Source organism: Papilio polytes, unplaced genomic scaffold, assembly GCF_000836215.1.
Source record: "Papilio polytes unplaced genomic scaffold, Ppol_1.0 DF822733.1, whole genome shotgun sequence".
Lineage (NCBI taxonomy): Eukaryota > Metazoa > Arthropoda > Insecta > Lepidoptera > Papilionidae > Papilio > Papilio polytes.
The window spans coordinates 2,875,667-2,899,859 of NW_013526471.1; the positions used below are offsets into that span (position 1 = coordinate 2,875,667).

General features: G+C 32.4%; 1 protein-coding gene across 1 annotated transcript; it reads left to right on the forward strand.

The window, feature by feature from the left end:
* The first annotated feature begins 1,099 nt into the window (after positions 1–1,099).
* Positions 1,100–1,835, forward strand: LOC106105726 (GILT-like protein F37H8.5). Its single transcript, XM_013286156.1, has one exon. It carries the CDS (start codon positions 1,129–1,131, stop codon positions 1,816–1,818), a length of 690 nt encoding a protein of 229 aa, XP_013141610.1. The 5' UTR covers positions 1,100–1,128; the 3' UTR covers positions 1,819–1,835.
* Positions 1,836–24,193: the final 22,358 nt, after the last annotated feature.

Below are 24,193 nucleotides of genomic sequence, written 5' to 3' on the forward strand. Positions count from 1 at the left end.
TATTTTTAAACCAAGGGCAAGTAAATGGCAGCTTTCGCTTTAAATAAAATAAATAATAATAATAAAACAACTCTTGTAGTATACTTACCAAGAGAATTTAATATTAAAGAAATACTTTATTTTTGTGTAACAGGTGTAAAATAAATTTAAAACAACATTAATAAAAATCCAATTTTGTCTACTTTTAAACTTAAATCCTTTTCAACTAAGGCACGACAGCGCTGTAAAATGCACAAAGAAAATATAAACCTCAAAGAATTTGAGTGTTTTTTATGTAGTCTTAAGAGATTACCTTCAAACATTTTAGGGAGCAGAGGGTGTCAGTAAAAAGGTATTACTTGTTGTTTTTTCTTTTGGAATTTGTCTAAGTCTAGTGAATAAAATATTATTTATAAGCAACGGCTGTTTTTAAAATTAATACAGAGTTTCAAATTTTATTAACAGTTTTCATTAAATTATAAGATTTCTGTTGTGTTTTCTTTTTCACTTTAGCAAGTTTCATGCATTTTTAAAACTATCAAATTCTAACTAATTTTATCTGCAATTTAAATTCTAACTTATTATTTATACCTACCTATGTTTTATTAAAATAACTATACATTTTTGATCATACTGATATTATAAATGCGATAGTTTAAATGTATGCATAGATGGATGGATGTTTGTTAGAGTTTGTAGTCTAAACGGCTGAATGGATTTCGATGAAAATTGTTGAGGATGTACAGGTAAGACTGGAAGAATACATAGGAATACTCACTTTTGTTTGTTTTAATTCCACGCAGACAAAGTCGCGGGCGAAAGCTAGTACAAAATAACGCGTTTCGCGTTTCTTAGAAATACATTTATAGACAACGTGCGTGATACTCAAGGCAAGTTAGTAATTTGTGTAAGATCAAACGAGGGTTCGTTGCGGATCAGTGAATAATCAAGTCCATCAATAATTGAAATTGATAGCAATTAATAGAACATAATAAGTAATATATCAAACGCCAGACATTTTGATAAACTATAATCTAATCTAATAAATGTAGCAATTTAAATGACATCAAAAAATATTATCTCAACAATATCTACAATTGTAATTCAAAATTCAAATTAGTTTAACGTTGGATTTCGTACATAAACACCATGAATAAAATCATTATCGGTATTTCCTTGTGTCTATTACCATTCTGTTTGGGTAACATTTCAATAATAGATGGAAAAATTAAAATAACCATCGGTACAACTTCTGGTTGTAGTGACACCGTGCGTTTCATCAATCAACAATTAGTTCCAGCTTATGAATTATATAGCGAACATTTGAAAATCGAATACGTTCCTTGGGGAAGAACAAGACGTGACGAAAATGGCACCTTAATCTGCCAATTCGGAGTTAACGACTGCTGGGCAAATCGACTGCATAGATGCGCTTTACATCTTCTAGAAGGTAACCAGGAAGCACAACTGGAATATATGACATGTGAATTTACAAGCCCTTATCCAGCATTCTCACAGAATAGCTACCAATGTGCAGAAAACGTTGGCTTGAATGTTAATAATATTGAAAACTGTTATGCTACAAATAGCAATGACCTTGAAAGAATAGCAGAAAATGTCTCAGTTGATCCTATGAGAGTGATCAATTTTGTACCTTATATTACATTTAATGATGTTATTGATGTCGATCTACATAATGAAGCAAGACAAGACCTCGTTAAATTGTTGTGTACCGCTTTAGCTAATGATTCCTCCACTGGAATCAGTGCTGCCAACTGTGTAAGCTTAACGGTTGGCATTGTTATTATTAACATGATAAATTCTTTTTTTTACAACTGATTTGAAATAAATGAGTGTACGAAACGATTGAGTATTTTATTTCATAACCTTCTAGAATAAACTATGTTTTTTCGTTATTTTTATTCCAAAGAGTGTTAGAATTTCTTTTTTTTTAAATTAATAGAAGAAATGTATATTTATTTTTCATCTATACTATCTATACTAATATCATAAAGAGGAAAACTTTGTATTTTTTATTTTTGTATGTATTGAAGTAACTCAATAACCACTAGACCGATTTTAAAAATATTTTCACCATCAGAAAGTTAATTTATTTGTGAGTAACATAGATTATATTTTATTATTACTAATGTTTAGCAACTATTAATAAACAGCGTGTTTCTGGACGCCGGCGTCAAAAAATTACTAAACTTTAACTTTTCTCAGCTTACGCTGCCTAAACCGTTAGAGGTATATAAAAATGATTTATGAAAAAATTGTAGATCTCAAAATGTTCTAGAGAAAAGTCCGCGATAGCATATGTCTATCTTTAACGGTTTTCTTACAATAACCACTTTTTTGATTACAAAATGAATTAAAAACCGCATGCCATTTGCGGCGTTCTTTTATTGGTTTCAATATTAATCCTTATCCAAATAGATGCGTTTGTTATCAGGAGAATTTAATGTAGAATAAAATTGTCCTTGACAGTAATAAAATTGGACTAATAGTTTAGAAGATATTGCGCACACAAACAATAAGGGTAACCGAAAAATCAGGTTACAAGCTACCGGGCTTAGAAATTTGGAATCTTACATCGGTAGATTTCTGTTATTACGTAGATTACTACTAAGTTAATAATTTTGGTAATAGGTTGAAAAAAGGGACAACGTTAGGTTATATTTGTTATTTCACGCGCGCGATGTCGCGAGCAACAGCTAGTATATTATAAACTGATACAACTGTGTTAATTGTTAATATATTAACTCTCTGTTTTATGTAAAAACTTTTACTACAGTGACCGTTAAGAATCAAAGCATTTATTTCAAGTATCATCTCGGTTCGTGTCATAATCGACAAAGTTGGGCAATTGGACAATCAACGCAGAATACCTCTCATAACTCCGAAAGATAACAGTTAACGGTGCCATTTCCTTGCTTTATGACATTTATAAATGGCCATTAAAATTTTTGCTTATCTATGTCACAAATTTAAATCAAATATTTAAGTTGAAACTAATAAAAAACATTACATTTCTTTAATGTGACTGGAAGACATCCTTTCTATCTATCTTATTACGATACTGTGACGTCATAGAATTAAATTTGATTGATGCATACATTTTTTTAGCCTTAACATGATTCAGCGCTAATAGAAATAAGTCTAGATCTAATTAAAAATTCATTAAGCATACTTAAACGATAAGATATGTAGCTTTGACTGATTGTGGATTCCCAATTAAAATTGATGTTCTTATTGGTATTTGATTGCAATCTTTAACAAATTTAGCGTACATTGTAACTTTAAATGATTTAAACTAAATCTTTTAAGTCCATTTGTATGAATTACACACCATGAAATTTTTCTAATTGTTTTGAAAGCTCCTGCCATAAAATAATAGCAATGACAAAAATATGGTCAACTTTGCTCATATAAACGTGCAAGTGGTTTGATTTATTATTATTAAAGTCATGTCAAAATTAGTCAAACAAACGTTGTATATTCAGTAAATGTTTCGAGTAATTCCAACTAAATTCGTATATAATTAAATGTTATTTGCACTACTAACATTATTAATGATCAGTAAACACGTCACGAACCAAAGGTTGTTTACAGCTGTAATACGACGTAAGCACACGTATTAGTTAGAGCACAGCATTACTATTATGCAGATGGTAATGGGATGGCATATTAACTATTATACCACTTATTACAAGGGGCTTATATGTAGTGCAGACCATTATTAGGATGTACATTTATACCAGACTATTAAGGATTAGGAATAATACTAAATATTTAACAATGCTTTTGCAACCTTATTGTACTTGTAATGTAACAATTTGATTGAAATGCGATTATATATATATATATTTCCCTACAAATTTACAAGCATTAACATCAGAGTAAAGATTTTTTTTACATTATTACATAGATAAAAAATTCATGATGAGGATTTTGTACATTACTTTGATATTATTCGTAAAAAATACTTTTACCGTAAAAGTAAATGATATAAACTGAATGTTCGGTGTTATGGGAGATGTAACAAACGAACATTGCTGCGGAAATACTCGTAGGCGCTTGAATAATTAAAGATGTTCAGAACCCAGTAGCATCAGCTATCTGACCGATCGATATTGTCCAAATTACCGACATATTTAGATCAAATTTTGGTACCTAAGTTTATTTAAATCAAAAATAAATTAAGCGTGTTTTGATAAAACATTTACATTTATTCTGGAAGAATACGACATTATCAAAAAAATAGACTTAACAAACCTGCTAATATTCATGTTAACTATCAGACAATCTTAAAAACTTTTATCTATTTGTCTTTGATATTAATATTTAAATTGTAAAACTGAAATTTCCACCGTCTTAGACTTATCTTTTGGACTTCGTTTAGTGCACTATTCAAGACTGAATTAAATTTACACAAAATATTTCTTTGAGAAATTTATTGCTCGCAATTTGTATTTATTTGGAGTTGGACCTATTTAAACGAAGATGGAATTACAAAAGGTAGACTTTAGATAAAGTTAAACAAAAATAAAGAAGAAACATTTCATATAACTTGAATTTAAAATTAGAGAAAGACTAACTATTTTCTTAAATATTAATTGGCAACATGTAGTTTATGGTGTCTTTCCCACGTGATGGCTTTTTCCTATTTATTTACCCCTTAAGTTTGATAGCCTAAAGCGTGAAAATATATAGCCTAAAGCGTGTCAAAAGTTTAGGGCTTTTTATTAAACAAAGAATTATTCAAAAATATGTTGTGGTTGCTGACATCCTACGCCACGAAGTAATGTGTGTTTACGCTTTGTGATATTAGTATAGACAGTTTAACATTCTGTAGTTGCTTAGCCAAATACTGAATTAATTATTCCAATAACATTCAATTTAAACTAATAATAGCGTTGTATTACCATAATATTACGGATACGCTATAAAACCGTTATTTATGATAGAGGTCTAATATATTTTTAGTGGTGTACCTCATAAGCGGTTCCCAAATAGCGTCCGCCGACGGACTTTTGAAATATCGTTTGGATGACTGCCCATCTGGATTGCAATAGTTTCCAATAAGCAATATCTTCCAAATGGTATCATTTTTGGCTTTAATAATTTATGTACATGTTTATCTCATTTCGCCAACAAAATTGGAAAAGTTTTTTTTTATGTTTGATATTTATTTGATGTATGTTTTTAGTAAGTACTCGTATCTATTTAGCTTGACGTGATTTATTAATTATATCTTACGAGTACTAATTTATAAATACGAAAGTTTTAATGTACAGATATTTGCTACTTATCAGCACTGATAAATGGATATCGCTAATATTTGGCATAGATTTGGAACGGATGAAATGTTTAAATAAATCCGTAATGTAAAAAACTAAAGATTAATCATATAGATTATATATACTAATATAATAAAGCGTAAACTTACAACTTCTTCGTGGCGTGAGATGTCAGCAATCACAGCATATTCCTGAATAATTCTTTCTTTAATAAAAAGCCCTGCACTTATGACACGCTTTAGGCTATATATTTTCACGGTATTAAACTTAGGGGGCAAATAAATTTAAAAAAAATCCTACATATGGGAAAGGGACCATAAAGTACAAGCTGCCAACATCAATAATTTTGTCATTTGCCAATATAAACAATAAAATAAAGTTTTTATAATTCCATGCGGATAAAGCCGCACAGCAACAGTTAGGGTAGAATAAAATGCATAAAGCTGAATATAAATAAAAAAATGGTTGAATTTTGATTGAAAGAAATTGGACAAAAATCAATTGATTGTTGCAAAAAATGATACATCACATAACAGTACAAGTTCTAAGTATTTCGGCCCTTATACACGATTTTCCCTTAATTTTCCGATCCAGTAATCTTGCTCGAGTGTGTTGTATCTATCGCCGATAAACAATAACTTCCGGTCGAGTGCGCCGCGGCCGTGGATCCGCTAATTAGGGACGCGGCCGATCGAAATAGAGCCTTTGATGGAAACAGAAAAGGTGATAATGATTTAGAGTTGGTTGAGCGTGATACCGGATAAAAGATTTTAACGGTCACTCGGATATTGGTTTAGCGGTTCTTAAAATAGGTCTGTTCGAAATATTTTAATATCAAAATTAACTTGTAGTTACAGTAATTTTGTAGATATACAAGTATGTCTCTCTAATTATGTAAGCATGCAAGGGAATAATTCGCTAAATAGCGAAACGACTGCTGTCCTTAGGCATTCGCATGTTATTGCGGGCTCTACTACGGTTAAATTAATTTGATAAATAAAATCTACTTACCTCCAGAACCGTTACGATATATCAAAGTATGTTCAAACTAATCTATGCATGTAATAAAATTGGAGTATCTGTTTGTGAAATCGTGGCTGCGTAACATCCGAGAATGGACAAGAATTGCGAGTGCCGCCCATCTATTTCGCCTCGCAAGAGATAGAGTAAAATTTGAAGAACTGACCGCCAACCTTCTCTAGTCAGTGATGAACCTTAATAAGAAGAAGAATCTGTTTGTAATATCAAAAGAAAAATTCCAGATTCCGGTAAGATGATGTATTTGCGTTGCATAGCGAAAATCGCATTTAATTTTTTTTTGTCTGTCTGTCCGCAAGCCGACATTGTTTTGGGCAATCTACGAACTTTCACTGAAGCGTAGCCGACATAGAAGGGCATATTATAGGTTACTTTTTTTATCTTAATATCGCGTGGACGAAGTCACGGGCAACAGCTAGTGTAAGCATAAATTCTTTTTAAAACATTAGTAGTTACCTCGCTACGTATATAATTTTTTCCGGAAAAACTTCCTTCCATTATATTATGTAGGAATCCGTTGTGTAGGGTAAATAAAATATATATATGCATTAGGCATACACTTGCATACAAAGTCACGTTCCTCTCAATATTGTGCCATAGCTCACGCTCCTTCCGCCTTCGTAAAATGTTTTATGTATGTGAATATCTGTATTAATAATGCAATGACTTTGTTTTACGTCACCCTCTATAAATACCGTGGAAGTTATTTCTGCTATAAAATTTGTGAAATAACATTTATTAAAATTATATTATAAAAGCTATAGTACCATAGCTTTCAAGCATAATTTTATTTTGTTTAAGAAACAAATTAGATGTTAATTGAGTATTGTTAGTTTTTTTTAAATATAAGTCGATGTGAACTGATGTTTAAAAAGGACAATTTTCTTATTTTATCGTCAGTTTATTGCAAAACTGCTCAATTTTTTTTTAGAATCTAGCTGTTGCTCGCGACTACGACCGCGTGAAATTATAAAATATAGCCTATGTTACTCACAGATAAATTACCTTTCTAACCGGTGAAAGAATTTTTTGAGAAATGTTTCAAATGTCCACTCTATATTTGATGTATTTGAACTTCTTTGAGAGTAACATATGAAACGTAAATTTTCATGACGTGTAGATAGTTGGCATGCATCTTATTCACTTAAAACGGAAGACCGGCGAGACGAGGGCGAGGGGACAAGCGTTACAAGAAATACATATTTTATACTTTTGACAGATGTGTCTCAACCACGAGATTTATTGCGCGGGAAATATGGAGTAGCATCTCTCTTTGCTTCAACACGAATAATCTTACATTTACCGAAAGAGGTTTTTCCTTGTTTTCCTCGACGGTAATATTCTCGTGCTGTCACAAACGTCGTAAATACACATTTTACAAACTTGGACTATTATTTATAGGACAAACAAAATTATACTTTTAAATCTAAAAGTTTGAATTGCGCAATATTTCTTATGTTTTAGATTTGTTATTGTCTAATTCTCACGTCAATTGTAAGGTTTTATTTAACGGGTGTCACGTTTAAATTACCTTAAACTGATATTATCAGCTACTCGTTTTCCTGTCAAACTCTATCGACCGGTAAATATATGTTCTAAAACTTCACAAACTTTGGCTTACCAACAACTTAAAGTATGAACAAATTGATGTGAAATTTATTACACGAGGTGTGTTTGAATTTTAAATTCTATTAAGTCTGTGTAGCCATTAACGGTTAGTTTCACTAAAGTGCCTGAAATGCCTTCTCTAAAAACAGTTTCCTTAAAATACAAAGAATCTGAAGCTATTTAAAACATGCAGTTCAATCTATGTAATGATTTAACGAGAAAACATGGTTAAATTAAATAAGAAAATTGATAGGAAGATATTTAATTTGGTAAGTTACAATGGAGGTAGATATTGCGACCAATGTCTCTGGTATTAAGTTCGCCCGATATCAGCGGCGCCTACTATTCATAAATCGTGAAGGTACGGCCTACAACTTTATTGCGGACGCCGATAAGGGCCAGGCCGAACGACCGAAAGAAATAGATTGGGTTATACTTTTTATGTTTTTGAATTTGATTTGATGCCAGTTATTAAATTACTGTACTGGTACTTTATTTGTCTTTTTCTTGATGAATTTTAATAGTATTTTTGATATACTTTGGTATTATTAGAGTAGCTATTTACTATATAAAATTTGTATCCAGCTTTGATTATATGTACAGTCGGGGATTATGGCGGTGTTTCGAAACGATATAGTCGTTTTAACGTTTTGTAACAACTAATAGGACGAAAATGTGTCAGTATGATAAAAAGTCGGTCAATGAAACAAGTTTATTGCGCTATTGTAATGGGTTATTTGTGAGAAGAGACGGAGTTTGTGTTAATAGAACGCAATTTTATTAGAAGTTGAACACCGCGAAATTCTGTGACTGTACGTTAGTGTGAATGCGATTATTTTACAAACGAAAACATTGAGAATATCCATTGTTACTCAATGGAGTAAATGAACTAGATATAAGAAAAGTTGTCCGTGTCATGTCAGTAATTTAAGAGAGCCCATAGAAAGTTATGTAGCAAAATTAAATTTTTATTCCGCTCGAAAATAAATTACGTTCCGGCTTCGAGTTTCTGCTATTTTTGCTTTCTAGAAAGTTCCTTTGATAGTTTGTCCGCTTCGGTTCATGGTAAAACTTTATTTAGTATTCTTAAAGATTTCACTAAGGTCTCTTTTGCCTTATTTTATGACAAATCAGTTTTCCCAGAAGAAATAATTTAATTTTCAACTCAGTTTTCAGAAAGCATTGAAACAAAATGTTAATGTTATTAATTTTATTTAATTCGTTGCTTTACATTTAAAGAGGGCCTTTGAAGTTGTCTTTTAGATCAAGTGTTTCAGGTTTGTTTCATTTTTAACTTATTAACGTAGTTAAATAAATTAAAAATAATCTCTGATTTAATTTATTTAACAACGTTTTTTCTGTGAATGAAATAAATTAAAATCTCTTTACATTTATTTTAATAATAGTCTTTAACCAACATAATTATCATAACTTCCTTTAGTTCTCTATTGTGTTGTAGTGGTGATAAGATTAAATGTTATTTTATTTTATTTATTTATTTATTTATTTATAATTTAGTACCGAGTCTTGAACATCGCTGTTGATCGGAAATTATAACTGAGACAAACTTTTAATCAGTTTGTATTTAGTTACACTAGTTTACGCCCGCGACTCCGTCTGCGTGGAATTAACAAAAGTAAGTAGCATAGTGTTACTCCAGAATATCCTTTTTTATAATAAAAGGGGGCAAACGAGCGGCGAGAACACCGAGGTAGTCAGCGACGCCCACGGACATCCGCAATACCAGAGAAACAGATGCGTTGCCGGCCTTTGAGGAAGTGATAGGCTCGCTTCTTGATCCTCTACATCTAATCCAAATTTCATTGAAATCCGTTCAGTTTAGGCTACAAACGTAACATCCATCCATCCATCTAAACTTACGCATTTATAATATTAGCAAGAATATTATTCTACGAGAAAAAATGTTTTATAAATTAGGTAACTTCATCATATAGGTATTGAAATATTTGGTAAACATATTCATGAAAAGAAAAAAAAAAGATGTAATATCGTTATACAAAATGTCCGTTTTGAATGTTCGCAAGATGAAAGCTATATTCGATTATTGTAAAAGGGTTTCGACGTGTACGGATAGTTCGAATTGAAATGGGGTCGATCCCTTTATCTGCTAAACTATGTACATGTGTATAAACTTAGATATATATGTACATAGAATCCCGAATTGGAACGAACTTTCAAATATTAGATACGATCTTTACTTTTATAACTATTTGATCTTTAATATGAAATATCTTAATATTCGTTTATCAGTATTTTAATGGATATCGTTATTTTAATATGAACTTCAGTATTTAATTATAATTTATAGAAAATAATTAGGCTTTTTTGAAAGCAATCTTTACATTTAATATAAAAAAAAATCATACTATATTATTTTAAATGCGAAATCTTAGATAGAAGGATGGATGTTTGTTAGAGTTTGTAGTCTAAACCGCTGAACAGATTTCGATGAAATTTGGTACAGATGTAGAGGATAGTCTGGAAGAACACATAGACCACTCACTTTTATTTTTTTTAATTTTATGCGGACGGAGTCGCGAGCGAATGCTAGTATTTAATAAACTATATATATAACTATAAATTCTAATAGTATAAGTTAAAATAACTATTTTCTAGAATTTAATGAATTATCAATAAAAAGAAACGCGTTAATTCAATTACGTTCACTTCATTGGCAACTAAGAAAAGTTTGCTAGAGAACAAAAAACGTGAGACTCGTCTGCAAGGGGAGGTAACGCAACAGCTGTCTTTGAATGATGGAAAGCTTAAGGCGATTGCAAAAATATTCCCGGTACAACTTTAATATAGAAATAATATTATTCTTCTTTGAGTGCATTTTCTAAAGCGGTTCGAGACTTAAACTTTTTGCTACGACCGACTGTTATTGACTTGGAGAATTTTCTTTGCAAATATTATGTTTTAGATATAGGGTATGTCGTGTTAATGTAAAGCTAGTATCACACGACGACAGAGCAGTAAGGCAGAAAAGTCGACAATGAAGTGCTGATATTATTTCAATGCACATTACTACATAACTGTACCGTTCTTTTTCTGTGTGTTAATCAGCAGTAATACTGCACTGTTTTACTGCTCTACCTTTCTGTTACCCTATCGTGTGAAACTGGCATAAATTTTTGCGCCATTGAGTTAGTGGGGTTGTCGCGTCAATGTATGCAAATGTTTACTGCATCAGTTGAACAAATAAACCCAGACGTGTGTGAAAATCATTATTATGTTAACGTGCATTTCCACTACGTATTATGAAAGCATATTTACATCACCATAAACGCATACATTATTTGGAAGGGGTTTTAAAATGTCCAAATTATAACCTTAAGGTTGTTTTTCAATAGTTAAAAACTAAAATACGTCTCAGAATCAAACATAACATACTAAATATAATTATATAATACGATAAAATGAGTACTGATTAAGTTTTATAAATTTTTGTACTAAAGACATAATATTCTTTATTCATGTTTAATTTAAAACAAAGACGTTATAAGTTAGTAAAGTCGTGAATAAGTTGTGTTAAGTGAAGCTTGTGTTGGCATGTCGCATGCGGCGGCTCGCATTCCACAGTTTTCCATATCGCGAGCGTTTATCGAGCGATCAGCGCCCCCTGGCGGGCTCCGTGATCCATCTTCGAGGGAGGGAAGAAAAACAAACGAGCGGCTAAACATATTAATTATTTTAAAACGGAAGGATATTACAATACTTGAAGAATATGATATACATTTCAAATATATATATTTGATATGTTAGTATTAAAAGTATCTAACAACATTGTGAAAAAAATTGCCTCAAATTTACCTCTGTGGTGTAAATAATGCCAATAAAATGACAACTTTCTCGACAATGACAATAATTAGTTAACTGACTGAATTTGTTCAACAAATTATTTAGATTTTTCGTTATAATCCATAATCCAAGAGCTACAGCGTTCTAACCGCAGCATTTTATAACGTGGCGTTTGAGACGCCCGTTAGTAAGACCGCGCGTACGGCTGATCCATCTTCGTGAAAACACGCGCAGGCGACGCGTGATTCCACCAACAAGGGTGCGGCCGAGGGTGCTGGGAAATATTTATTTTTTCCTTACAAGTCTAAGTTTGATGTGAAACTTGCAGAAGGGCAGCTAAGTCCGCGACTTTATACATATGTATACATTACAGTACACGCAACTAGTTGGTAAATGCGATAGCTATTACATATTTTTTTTTGACAAAATCATTAAAACTTTATCTTATTAGTCTTTGTTATTTGTGTCTTTTTTATTTGTTTACATTTGTCAAATTCTCAATTGCAAATGTCAAAATTACGGTTACCAAGCTTCCTTAATGTTGGCAGCTTGTAGTTTATGGTCCCTTTACCACATAAAGGTTACCTTCCAAAATATTTACCCCCTAACTTTAATAGCGTGAAATCATGTAGCCTAAAGCGTGTCGTAAGTGTAAGGCTTTTTATTAAAGAAACATTTATTCAAAACTATGCTGTGATTGCTGACATCCTACGCCACAAAGTAGTGTGTGTTTACGCTTTATTATATTAGTATACATTAATATAAAAATGTACATACCAAAAGTCTAAAATGTGTACTTCCTTGAACACAATCATTTTTTGTTAACGTAATTTAAATTTAACAAGATCGTTTTCTCAAAGTATTCATTATTCTTAACCACAAATAGAACTTGAATTTAATACGAGATGTTATCACGTCATAGAATCAAAGCATTTCACTTCACCCTCGACGTCGATAAACGGTGGCCAATTAAAACTTTGAAGTTCATATTTTCGGGTTATTAAGCAAGCGCCCGTATCCCCGCAACTGGTTGAATAAATTTCTTCGCGATTACATCGAGTGAACCTTGAGTCACGCATACCCTATGGAAAGCATATTTAAATGCACATTACGTTATTTCCCTGTAAGTGATCTTTCATAGACTTCATTAATCATAATTTAGGGTTCCGTGAGTACATGTCCAACACCATTATTATTTAAATTGAATCAGGTTTATTTCTTTTTTTTATTCCAAATATATAATGAATTTAAAAATATTTAGTTCAATGTAAATGGATCAAAAATTATTGAAGCAGAAAACAGGGAAACGCGTCTTTCAGAAATATTCAAGAACTAATGAGTGATTTTCTTTTGATTGTTAATAAGTGGGTGTAGACGTTTTCTAAAGTTCTTGCAAAGGTCATATTTCTATGTACATTTTACAATTTTCTTTTCACACTTCCTGTGAAGTCATACAGAACGAGTAACTTATTATAATATTTTCCGCGGAACCCATAAAGATTGAAGAAAATCTCGACTATCGCGGCTTTTCGTTATTTTGACGTGTCTAATGAAGGCGAAAAACAGCTAGATCAGACGTCATGGGGTGAAGGGGGTGTAGAGGGGGTGTGGAGGGTCATAAGTGAAACGTCAGGGGTCGATGCGAATTGATTTTCCGCCATCAGTCATAACTTGTATGCGTTCACAATGAAGGCCTTTGTAAAAAATTTGATTGTATTATGTTTGAAAAAATAAATAGAAAGCCGGTTTCCAGCTATGGAAGACTCAAAATTACACTATAAAATAATAAAATGAGTATAATAAATGATTTTTAAACAAGTACAGGTATGGTAAACTTTACTTCAGGTTATCATTAATTTGATATAAGATGCTTTTATTTATTACAAAATGATTTAAAATTTTGAAGTAAAAATCAATAGAATTTTGAATAAACAAGAAGTTAATTCACAAAGACAAATAAAATGAATACATAAATAAATATATTTATTTTGTATATAAAAAAGCGATGTTTGAATGAAATTTGATTACTTTAACTGACGGGATCAAAGGGAGTACAGATTCGTTTATTTTTTCAACGTAACAGCGACGTTGTATAATTGCTTTTTAATTTCGTACATCAACTTTACGTCGTATGTGAACGTGTTTTAATAGCTTGATGTAATTTTATCATATTAAAAAAAAAACGGTCTTCCAAGTTTAAAATAATGACCATCATCCACTTGCCCTTACGAATGTCGGGCACAGTATGTGCTGCTCTTCCATACATCTCTATAAGCCGTCATATTTTTAGATTAAATTAAAAAATCTAATACTAAATTGTATGACACATGTATGTAGATGACATAGATGTTCGCTTTGTCTCTTTGTCTTTATAATGTCTTTGTGTTCTGACTGATTTCATTGACTCGCCATTGAATCGCATCTCGCGATTATTAATAGTTTTGTAATTTTCTAAAATTAATTCTGTTATACTAAATTAAACCAATGTTCATTTAATTTCGTTACGTGTTAATCAAGACTGTCTACCCATTCTATCCCATGTCTGCTTCACTCGATCGATTATTCATTTCTTTTTCCCTTTTCTGTCATCGTAAACTCGCCCCAAAGCGATACTAATGAAGTAGGAAATCCAATTAGCAACCTCACCGGTAGTTTTGAATGGGGCCCAGACCTCGGAGGGCGGAATCAAAATGCAGTCGAGACAACGAAGGTTTATAGTCAGAGTTAAATCGCAACTCGCCATAAAACTGTTATAAATCGATTCCACCAGGTTAAAGAATTAAATGGCTCGTAAAAATTAATAGGTCCCTGTCGCGAGGGAATCGTAGTGGCTCCCGATGGAATGGCACTTTCCAAGTTTATGAATTACTTGGGAACTTTATGACGGTTTTGTCATTTCGCTTTTTCCCCGCGTCACGTGTTGTAGACGGATGTGAAATTGGATTTTTTTCTTGGAGAGAAATGTTACAATTTAGTCAAATATTCACTAGGGCGTATACGGAATTTGTAACACAACTTTTCATACAACAGGCTAGAAAATAAAATTGTATAAAATCGACTGGCTTGTGCCAGCTACAGGAATGTGTAAAGCTTGACACTGGCACGTCTCGTGTCGTACGATCTTGTTATCACTTTACTGGCATGAGTATATTACGCTAGTAGTAAGCCCGTGTTAGTAATTGGCGTGCCAGATACTCTAATACACTGGCGTATGTATCTCTGCGGTTACTTTCAATCGTTCATATCAATACAACAATATATTTTACAATATGAATAAAAGAAATATGTACGAGTACTGAGAAAAAGACATCCATATCATATACGATCTTTATTCAATGCATACGTAGCATCCCGCAGAGCACGCCTTTACACTACTGAAGAGAAAGCTTTTAAATACACTTTCAAATAATATTCATTTTACGGTGAAGTTGCTTTCATAATTTTATGTTTCTATAATTTAAAATTAACTTTTCTTTTACATATGATATCTAACAAATGCAGTATTAAATTCCGAGAGGCAAGTAAATTTAATTACAATGTTAACCGTAAAATATTTTACATTCTTTGGTTGATTTACTCCGACATGAGGGTTTTGTTTTATAACACGTTTTTTTTTAATTCATAAAGCGTACGGTTTTTTTTTTTAAATAAAGATATAAGTAGATTTTTGTTAATTTACTAATATTTCTTCTAACCATTCCAGGTAAGCTTGGAAGCTTGTGCTAAGATATGGTTTACGACAACAGTCGATGATTCCAAGATTCGAACCCTCGACTGCAAAATCGGTAATCCGTACCCCAAACTATTTGGCTATTGGGGCTTTGCTTCTTACTTGTGCTTTGTATTTCTGTATTATCAAGTTAAAACATGTTTTTAGAACATATCTATGAAGATGTAAAAGTTATTTCGATAAGGGATTGTCCGGATTTGGCGAGACTTTTGTCGTGATGCGTCTCTATATATTCGATGCGCATTTATTTTCCGGCACGCCTTTGTTGACCGGACCTTTGTCACGCCTTTGCTTACGTACCCATCTTTGGTAAAGGTCTCGACAACGAATAATCGATATGAGAAACACTTCTTGGATACAAAACTACTCTAAAAGATACACTTTAGGAAAACATTACCATATTTACAACCCTTCTAATAGTAGTTTTAAAGTTTCTTAAGCAAATCCTTACATTTAATTTCTAATTTTTTTTTATAAAGTGAAAGGGGGCAAACGAGCGGCGTGAACTCCAAGGTGGTCAACGACGCCCATGGACATCCGCAACACCAGAGGAACTACAGATGCGTTGCTGGCCTTTGAGGAAATGATAGGCTCGCTTCTTGAAGGACCCTAAGTCGTATTGGTTTGGAAATACCGCCGAGGACAGACCGTTCCACAACGTGGCTGAGCGGGGCAGAAAGTTCCGCGAAAACCGCACGGTTGTGGAATGCCAGCCATCGAGATGGTGAGGATGGTACCTGGCGGTCTGTCGTGTCGTCCGATGTCGAAATTCGGCGGCAGGAATCAAAGTACCTACTAAGAGAGTCAAGGCACTTTTTTATCTGTAACTAAAGCCTCTGATAAAATATTCACATTTATTGATATGAACAAAGAACTTACTATAATTAATTCAGTGTTTCTAGTAACATTCAGATTATACTGTAATTCCCTAGTTTCGAATACAAAAGCCTAATTGTAGGTTTGGTTTACACTGTCTGTAATAATTACGTCAACCGTAAGGAACAGTTTGCAATTAACCAGCAAACTATAATCAAGTTGTATCCAAAATAGAATAGTTGTATGTTCTAAGTTAACCAGGTTGACACACATTAATAAAATTATTTACGTAAACAAAAGTAATTTTGTCAGTTCTTTACATTTCTGTTTTTATAGAAAGTTGGAATTTTAAAGAAATTTTATTAATTCTCTTTATATAAGAATATTGTTGTATAATTTGGATTAGGGTAATTCCGGGAAGACGAATAACGAGGGGATAACGAATAAAATGATCAGTAATCAAGAAAACTAAGTTTTATTCGTCATTACGCGTAAATAATGCAAAAACACGTAATGTGAAATTAAAAAAAAAACAAAGCAATCTCTATTTCTGGGAGTGACGGCCATAACTGCATATCTTATATATCCTTGCTCTGTCTTATAACAGTCTTAGTTTGATTTAGTTTAAATTGTTATTGATCATCCATAATAATAATTTAACTGCTCGATGCAACGCTGTTAAGATCTTAATAAAAAACAACAATCGGTGTGGTCCGACTTCATTCAGAAGTGTAATAATGCTAGTTTCACACGAAGGTAACAGTGTAGTAGAGTAGTTGACTTACAGTACTATTTTTGTTTTAACTCGCACTTGCTGTCAAAACAGTACTGATACTATAGACAGATATATTTTAGATTAGTGATATCGCTAGTATAACCTCAATATGTTTCAATATAGGAATACATTTAATATGAAAGTTAAATAAAAAAATGTAACATATCGAAAGTTATCTGTTACAGACATTTTTGGAATTTTAAAATGAATTGATTTTGATATCAATGGGTAATCGAATGCTAATTTATCTAAGAGGTTCTGTCAAAGAATGTGAGTTCCAAGAATTGCAGTACTGTACTATTTTATTACTCTGTCTCACTGTTTTCCCTTCGTGTGAAACTAGCATAGCGCGCTGGATGCAAGCGATGCGGGCGTAAAAATTCATTAGCGTCCACGCGCGGCCATTCATCAATCTGTCCGATGATTGATGAGGTGTTAAGACTTGTTTAAATTTGAGTGCTTGGATACGTTCGGATTTTTTTTTAATTTTAATTGATATTAGAAATTTTTGTCTTAAACATCACGTATTTCTAAATGGATGTTTCCACCTGTTTAAAAGTATTTGTGATCCGTCTTACATGCTTAGAAAAATTGGAGATAAGAATATAATTTCGTACACTGTTTCGGTACAGATGAAACATTTTTTTTATTTTGTCTCAAAGGAGGGTCTATCACGAACATCACAAATCACACATCAAGACTATAGTCATTGAAAATATTTGTATGATATTTTTGATGTACGCTACACCTGGTAAGGATGCACGTATGTGAAACAAATTATGTCGATTATATAATGAAATCGTTCTCACGAATATTCGTGATAAGACCTCGGTTATAATTAAAACAAACAAATAAATGTACATAATAACAGCTTTAAGATTATTGTTGGTACTATCCTTTACTTAATATCCAAAGAAGTAACATTGTAAGATTAACATTGTTCCGTTTAATTTACATACAAATAGGATGTTATGAGTTCGTATTACCTTGTTTGGGGTTTGTAACATTTACCTATGTTATACCATTATTTTAAAAGATTAACAATGAATCGTTGTAAACTTACTTAAAATTTTAAGAAGTTACACAATAACACACAAACATTGTGTCCATATTTGATTAAGAATTGGGTCACTAAAATGTTACTTAGAATTCGAATTTACTTTTGCTATTATTTCAATGTTCAAAGTTTATGTGTGGACTAAATTGTGCATATTTTAAAATCAAGTGAACCTGACCCGCTTGTCGACATCCTCGAAGGTGACTAACTCCTAAATGACATCCAATTTTAATATTTGTAAACTATGTGTTCTTATTTTTCATATCGTGATTGTAATTAAACGAGAACAGTTATTATAATTACGATGTAATACGGTACCACAAATAGCAACATTTTAGCGCTCCCAGTTCGTCACGATACGGCTATCAATAACCCTCGTCTTTCATACCGAACGGAAAATTCAATAAAATTTTATCAAACGATTCATAGTTTCCACTGTTATATGACTCGGCCGCTTCATTTGTTACGAAATTGGCATTTTTGTGCAACTTTTTAGCCGTCTGACATTTGAGACACATTTTTAGTTTCATGGCCGTACAAAAAAAAAATAATAATTTCATTGTTATCACAAATTGCTATTTTAAAACGACTATTTTGAAAAGAATTTGCTAAAAGGACAGTTTCGTCATTTAAACCCCATGTTAAAGTTTACGTGAATACAGTGCAAATTTAAAAAAAGGACAAAGAAATTGCAGTACCGAGTTGGTTTTCCGTGTGATTAAATCTATTGAGATAACACCTAAAGGTATTCACGCTTTACGGTTGCACCATAACTCAAATTCAGTCATTTCCAAATTTATTTAGAAATCGAATATTCTGGAAGGTACAAATTTCTAAGCGCAGTGCTGTCCAATCGATACCATACCTCACAAATAAGGGGAAAACTCCGTATTGTGTATAACCTTCGCAACCAGACGTCCTAATCGCCCCTTTTGAAATCCCAACTAACAGGAAACTCGCATTTACATAACAATAAAAATGCGATTCAAACATCTAGAAATGTCTGTGCGATATTCACGGATCATAAAACCGTGTACGGTCTCTGAACACTCGCGCTGATTTACTTTGACCTCTCTGCACACCTCTAACTCTTCTTTTGTAAACATTAGTCTATAGGGTTGCGATATATCAAGGGATCATGCTAAAATGGATAAAACACTTGAAAACCAGCATTGTCATTTCCAATACTAAACAGAACTACGTATATTTGGGCTCCTTTTTGTACACATTTTTTCTAGAAAGTTAATTATTTTTGTAGTAAATGGGCATTTAGTAAGAAAATAAACAAAGCCACATCAAAATTTAACTTCAAGCGGTATCGTGGTCAAGTGCTTTTACTCTCATTGTGTAGAATATGTTAAAAAACTGTTTGAGACCTATTCAAAATAATCCTCCTAACTTTATAAACATTTTAAATCTGGGCAACGTTGTTAAGTGTAGCACCACGTCGAACTTAAGAGTATTAAAAGTGCTACATGAAAATTGGCTCAGTGCCAAATACCGCTTCCCTCATGATGTCTAAAACTTAATAAGTCCAATGAAGAAAACTTGACTCCGAGTGGATGAAAACGTTACGTAAGTTGTCCTAGATTAAACTTTTATGGCGCGTAAATTTTTCTATATTACAAAATTGATTAAAACCTTGTTATTTTAAGAGAAATATGATGATGTTTAAGTGTGTAAAACAAATGACATCTCTACATTAGTTATTATATGGAATAACTATCATAATCTATACTATTATAATAAAGCGTAAACGAACACTTCTTTGTTGCCTAAGATGTCAGCAATCACAGCATATTTTAGAATAATTCTTTTCTTAATAAAAAAGCTATACACTTACTTCAGGCTTTAGGCTGTATATTTTCATGGCAATAAACTTAGGGGGTAAATATTTTGGATAAAATCCCTAATGTGGGAAAGAGACCATAAGTTGCTGCCAACATTAAGGAAACAACATTGCCAAGGTTTGTCATGTCATGTCAGTTTGACATTTGCTATTGATAATATGACAAATGTAAACAATGAAATAAAATTTTCATAATTTCATGCGGAAGAAGCCGCACGGGAACAGTTAGTACACAATAAAAACCATAGCTACCTGGTGTAGACATAGTAAGGCAATACTGAATAGATAAATTAAAATCCTTAAAATAAAATTAAGTACAGCAACTAAAAAATGAACGTTTATTAAATTTAAAACTCACTTCGGCACTGTTGGAATGTGAAAATTTTATCACATCGTGTGACGTAAATGGAATAACAGTGTCATTTTATTACGGAACAGGGTCAAACATGTTATTCCACCCGACGCCGGAATGCGGGGGTCTGGTTGACCCCGTTATGTGGGCGAGGTTCCCCAAGCGACGTCACACGCGATTCCATGCCACCGTAAGCACGCAACTCAAGCATGCCTCCTAATGTACCAGCAAAATGTTCAAAAATTCAATTCAATTGTTTCAAATCATACTAAGTCGATAAAACAAACAAAAGAGTAACGGTGAATATATTAGGTTTGAATTTCGAATCCGATTATAATGGCCCCAAGGATACTTAGACCTCTCTTCCTCCAAGTGACGCTAGTTACTGCAGTAACGCATAGCCTGAGTCACGAAGAGAAATCAGGAAAAGAGGTCTTGACTTCTTAAGTGGAGGTAAGAGAGAAATGGTGAGTAAATATCATTAATTATAAACTTAGCACATTCGGTTACATTAACATAAAGAAAGTGTCAAGATTGAATGTGGATGGCTACAAAGGTAGAGGAAGACCGAAGAATTGATGGATTGTGTGAAAGAGGATATGATTAGGGAGTGGATTCAGATATGATGGTTGATAGAAATGTATGGAAGAGCAGCACATACTGTGCCGACCCTCCGTAGGGGTAAGGACAAGTTGATGATGAGCACATAAGGGAGCATTAGTCGCCACTGTTGCATTTGTATGACTTCGTTTAACTAGAGATAGTAGGAAATGCAAGGGCGGCGTGATTGCTAATCGCATTGATTAAATAATGAAGCACGATAGGTGACGATGCTTTCATTACCGGCTTACTGACACGAGAAGATGTAAGATAGCAACTGATTAATAGCAATATGTTATCTCAATTGCTATTGCTATTGAAGTACCAGTTAGTAGAGGTTTAATTCCATGTCATATTGATGTTATGAACAATAAAATGCTCTTCTGAAAATATAAAACCCGTTACATATGCATATGTTAAAATAATTCCCGTGTGATGTAAATACATTTTTAAAGTAGTAAATCCACAATTTTAAAAATTAAAAGCAAAGTGCTTTTTTTTTTTTAAATAAATCCCACTCAATTGCTAATGCTAATCTTTGTGTCGAAATTTAATTCAATTTCGATGTCTTCTCATGTCATTTTAATTTTATTCTACTGTATAGGGGCAAAGAAACAATACTTAAAATTTTTCAAAGGATTCAGCACTTCTTTGCTTTGGAACTCCGAAGAAAATGTACAAAGGGCACTTGAAGAAGTATTTTTTTGATTCAACGTCATTGTAGAAAAGAATGTGATTATACGGGCTGCAACTACTTCCTTTGAATTGTTTTAAAAATGTATTTATTTCACTAACTTTTAATAACAATGTATACTTTAGGTTAATTATGTTAAAGAGAAGTTAAGAATTCATATCGTCTGAAAATATTATTAAAGAAAAATACTTTTATCCAATTTGTTGTGAAATTATTTGTAAAAATTTAATTTAGAATTAAAATCATTTTTTCATTAGCTGTTCCCGTGCTATTTCATAAGCATAAAATTATTTTATTCTTTACATGTGTCAAATTGTCAATTGCAAATGTCAAAATGACATGCCATGCAGCAACTTATAGTCTCTTTCCCACATTAGGGTTATTATCCAAAATATTTACCCCCTAAGTTTAATGGCGTGAAACTATATAGCCTAAAGCATGACGTAAGTGTAAGGCTTTTTATTAAAAAAAAAGAATTATTCAAAAATATGCTGTATTGCTGACATCTTAGGCAACAAAGAAGTGTTTGTTTACGCTTTATTATAATAGTATAGATATAGGTTAATTTCAGTGAAAACATTTATAGGATAAAGAATTATTTAAATCTCAATTGAAATATTGCAGTATTTCAAACTGAGCTATCATCTAAAGAACAATGACAACACTAGACTCCCGGCCGGCTTTGTTTGCATTCCGCTCGACGTGAATGAACAGTAATAAATATTTCTCTGTAATATAATGCAGATATAAAATAAAAACTATTTCATTTATATACTGTTACATATTAGTCAGATAATTAGAGTTACAAGTATTCAAATAATTTAATGATTGTACACAGCATTTGATTCGAGAGCGTCGCTTGCTCAGTGGTTTAATGAATTGACTTGTAATCTACAGGTCTTGGGTTCGAATCCCGCCGTACCAATGTGATTTTTGATTTTTCGAATTTTGAATTTCGAATGAAATGAATGAAGAAAACATCGTGATGCAACCTGCACATATCGGCGAAGAAATTCAAAGATATGTGTGAAGTCGACCAACCCGCAGTGGGCCAGCGTGGTTGACTATGGCCTAGTCACTCCTCAGTTAGGGTAGGCTCCGAGCCCCTCGGAGGGAACGTTTAGTGAGCTGGTGATGATGACACAGCATTTTAAAAGTGAAGTAATCTGAAATAGATTCATTGAGATTCAAAGTGTGTGTTAAAAATGAACAACACTTATATGAAAAATTAAAGTAAAACAAAATATCGTATCTAAATGTGATTACTTTAAACTACGATAAATAAATCAGTTCGACCAATTTTGAAACTTCAATTACTTAGAATAAATTATAGCCGCAATACTTTAAACTATCAAGTTTGTAGCATAGAAGTGGAGGCGAAAAAATCTAACACGAACTTGGCCTAAAGCCAGTCACTGCTTGTCTCATTAATTTTAAAGGGACTTAAGAAAAGCAACGAAAAAACATATTTCACGTTCAAATAATGTAGAAAAAAAAACATCTAAACAGTTGAAGAAAGTACTATTTATTTACTATCTACTAGCTTTCGCCCGGGACTCCGTCCGCGTGGAATTAAAAAAAAATAACAGTGGGTACCCTATGTGTTATTCCAGACTATCATCTACATCGGTACCAAATTTCATCGAAATCTGTTCAGACGTTTAGGCTACAAACTCTATCAAACATCCATCCATCCATCTAAACTTTCGCTTTTATTATATTAGTATGATCTACTATTACTATGATTTATTTGTTTATTACTATGGAATTAATGTCTCTTCTATTAATTAAAAAAATAACGGTTATGTAAATAAAATAACAAATGAACGCTGAAATTCCAGTAAATAAACCAAAACATCATTATTTTAATGAACTCGGTAAGCCTTTATAATGCTAAAGTCTGTTTCTAGGTGATAAGAGAGTTAAATGTTTTAAATGTGAGTTTCCATTGCTGAAACATCTGTACCGTATATTATTACCATTATTAAATAAGCTAATGTAGTTGAGTAATAAAAAAAAATCCCGACTCACAAAAAAAAACTGAGAATAGTCGTAGTAGAAATGAAGAAGCGAATTTATGGCCTGTATTCGAACTCAACTTTTTCTCTATTTTTTAGAATCTTAACTCTCACTTCCACTGTAGGTATTTTGTACCGATGCTTTACTCTATGACACTCCAGAGATGAAGACGAATTGAATGACACCATTCGTCAATTTCGGTGCAGTCATTTAGGCTGTAGACTATAACAATAGGATTTACATACATACAAACTCACACATAAAATCATTACCCTGTTTTAGTACGACTATTTTTATATCTGTGTTGCATGTGCGATTTAATATAGAGTACGAGTTAACACTTACAAAAAGGCAAGGATATACTATAATTATGATTGTATTCCAAGCCACTGGTATGGTAGTTCGCAATTTAAAACAATAAGCGCTGTAGAGGGAAGTCGTTATTTACGGCGAACTGGCACGCAATTTTACTAACATACAACCTGATTTTGTCGCTAAATAACAGTATTTATACAACCACGTAAACCTATTAACGATAGCGTTGCTTTCAA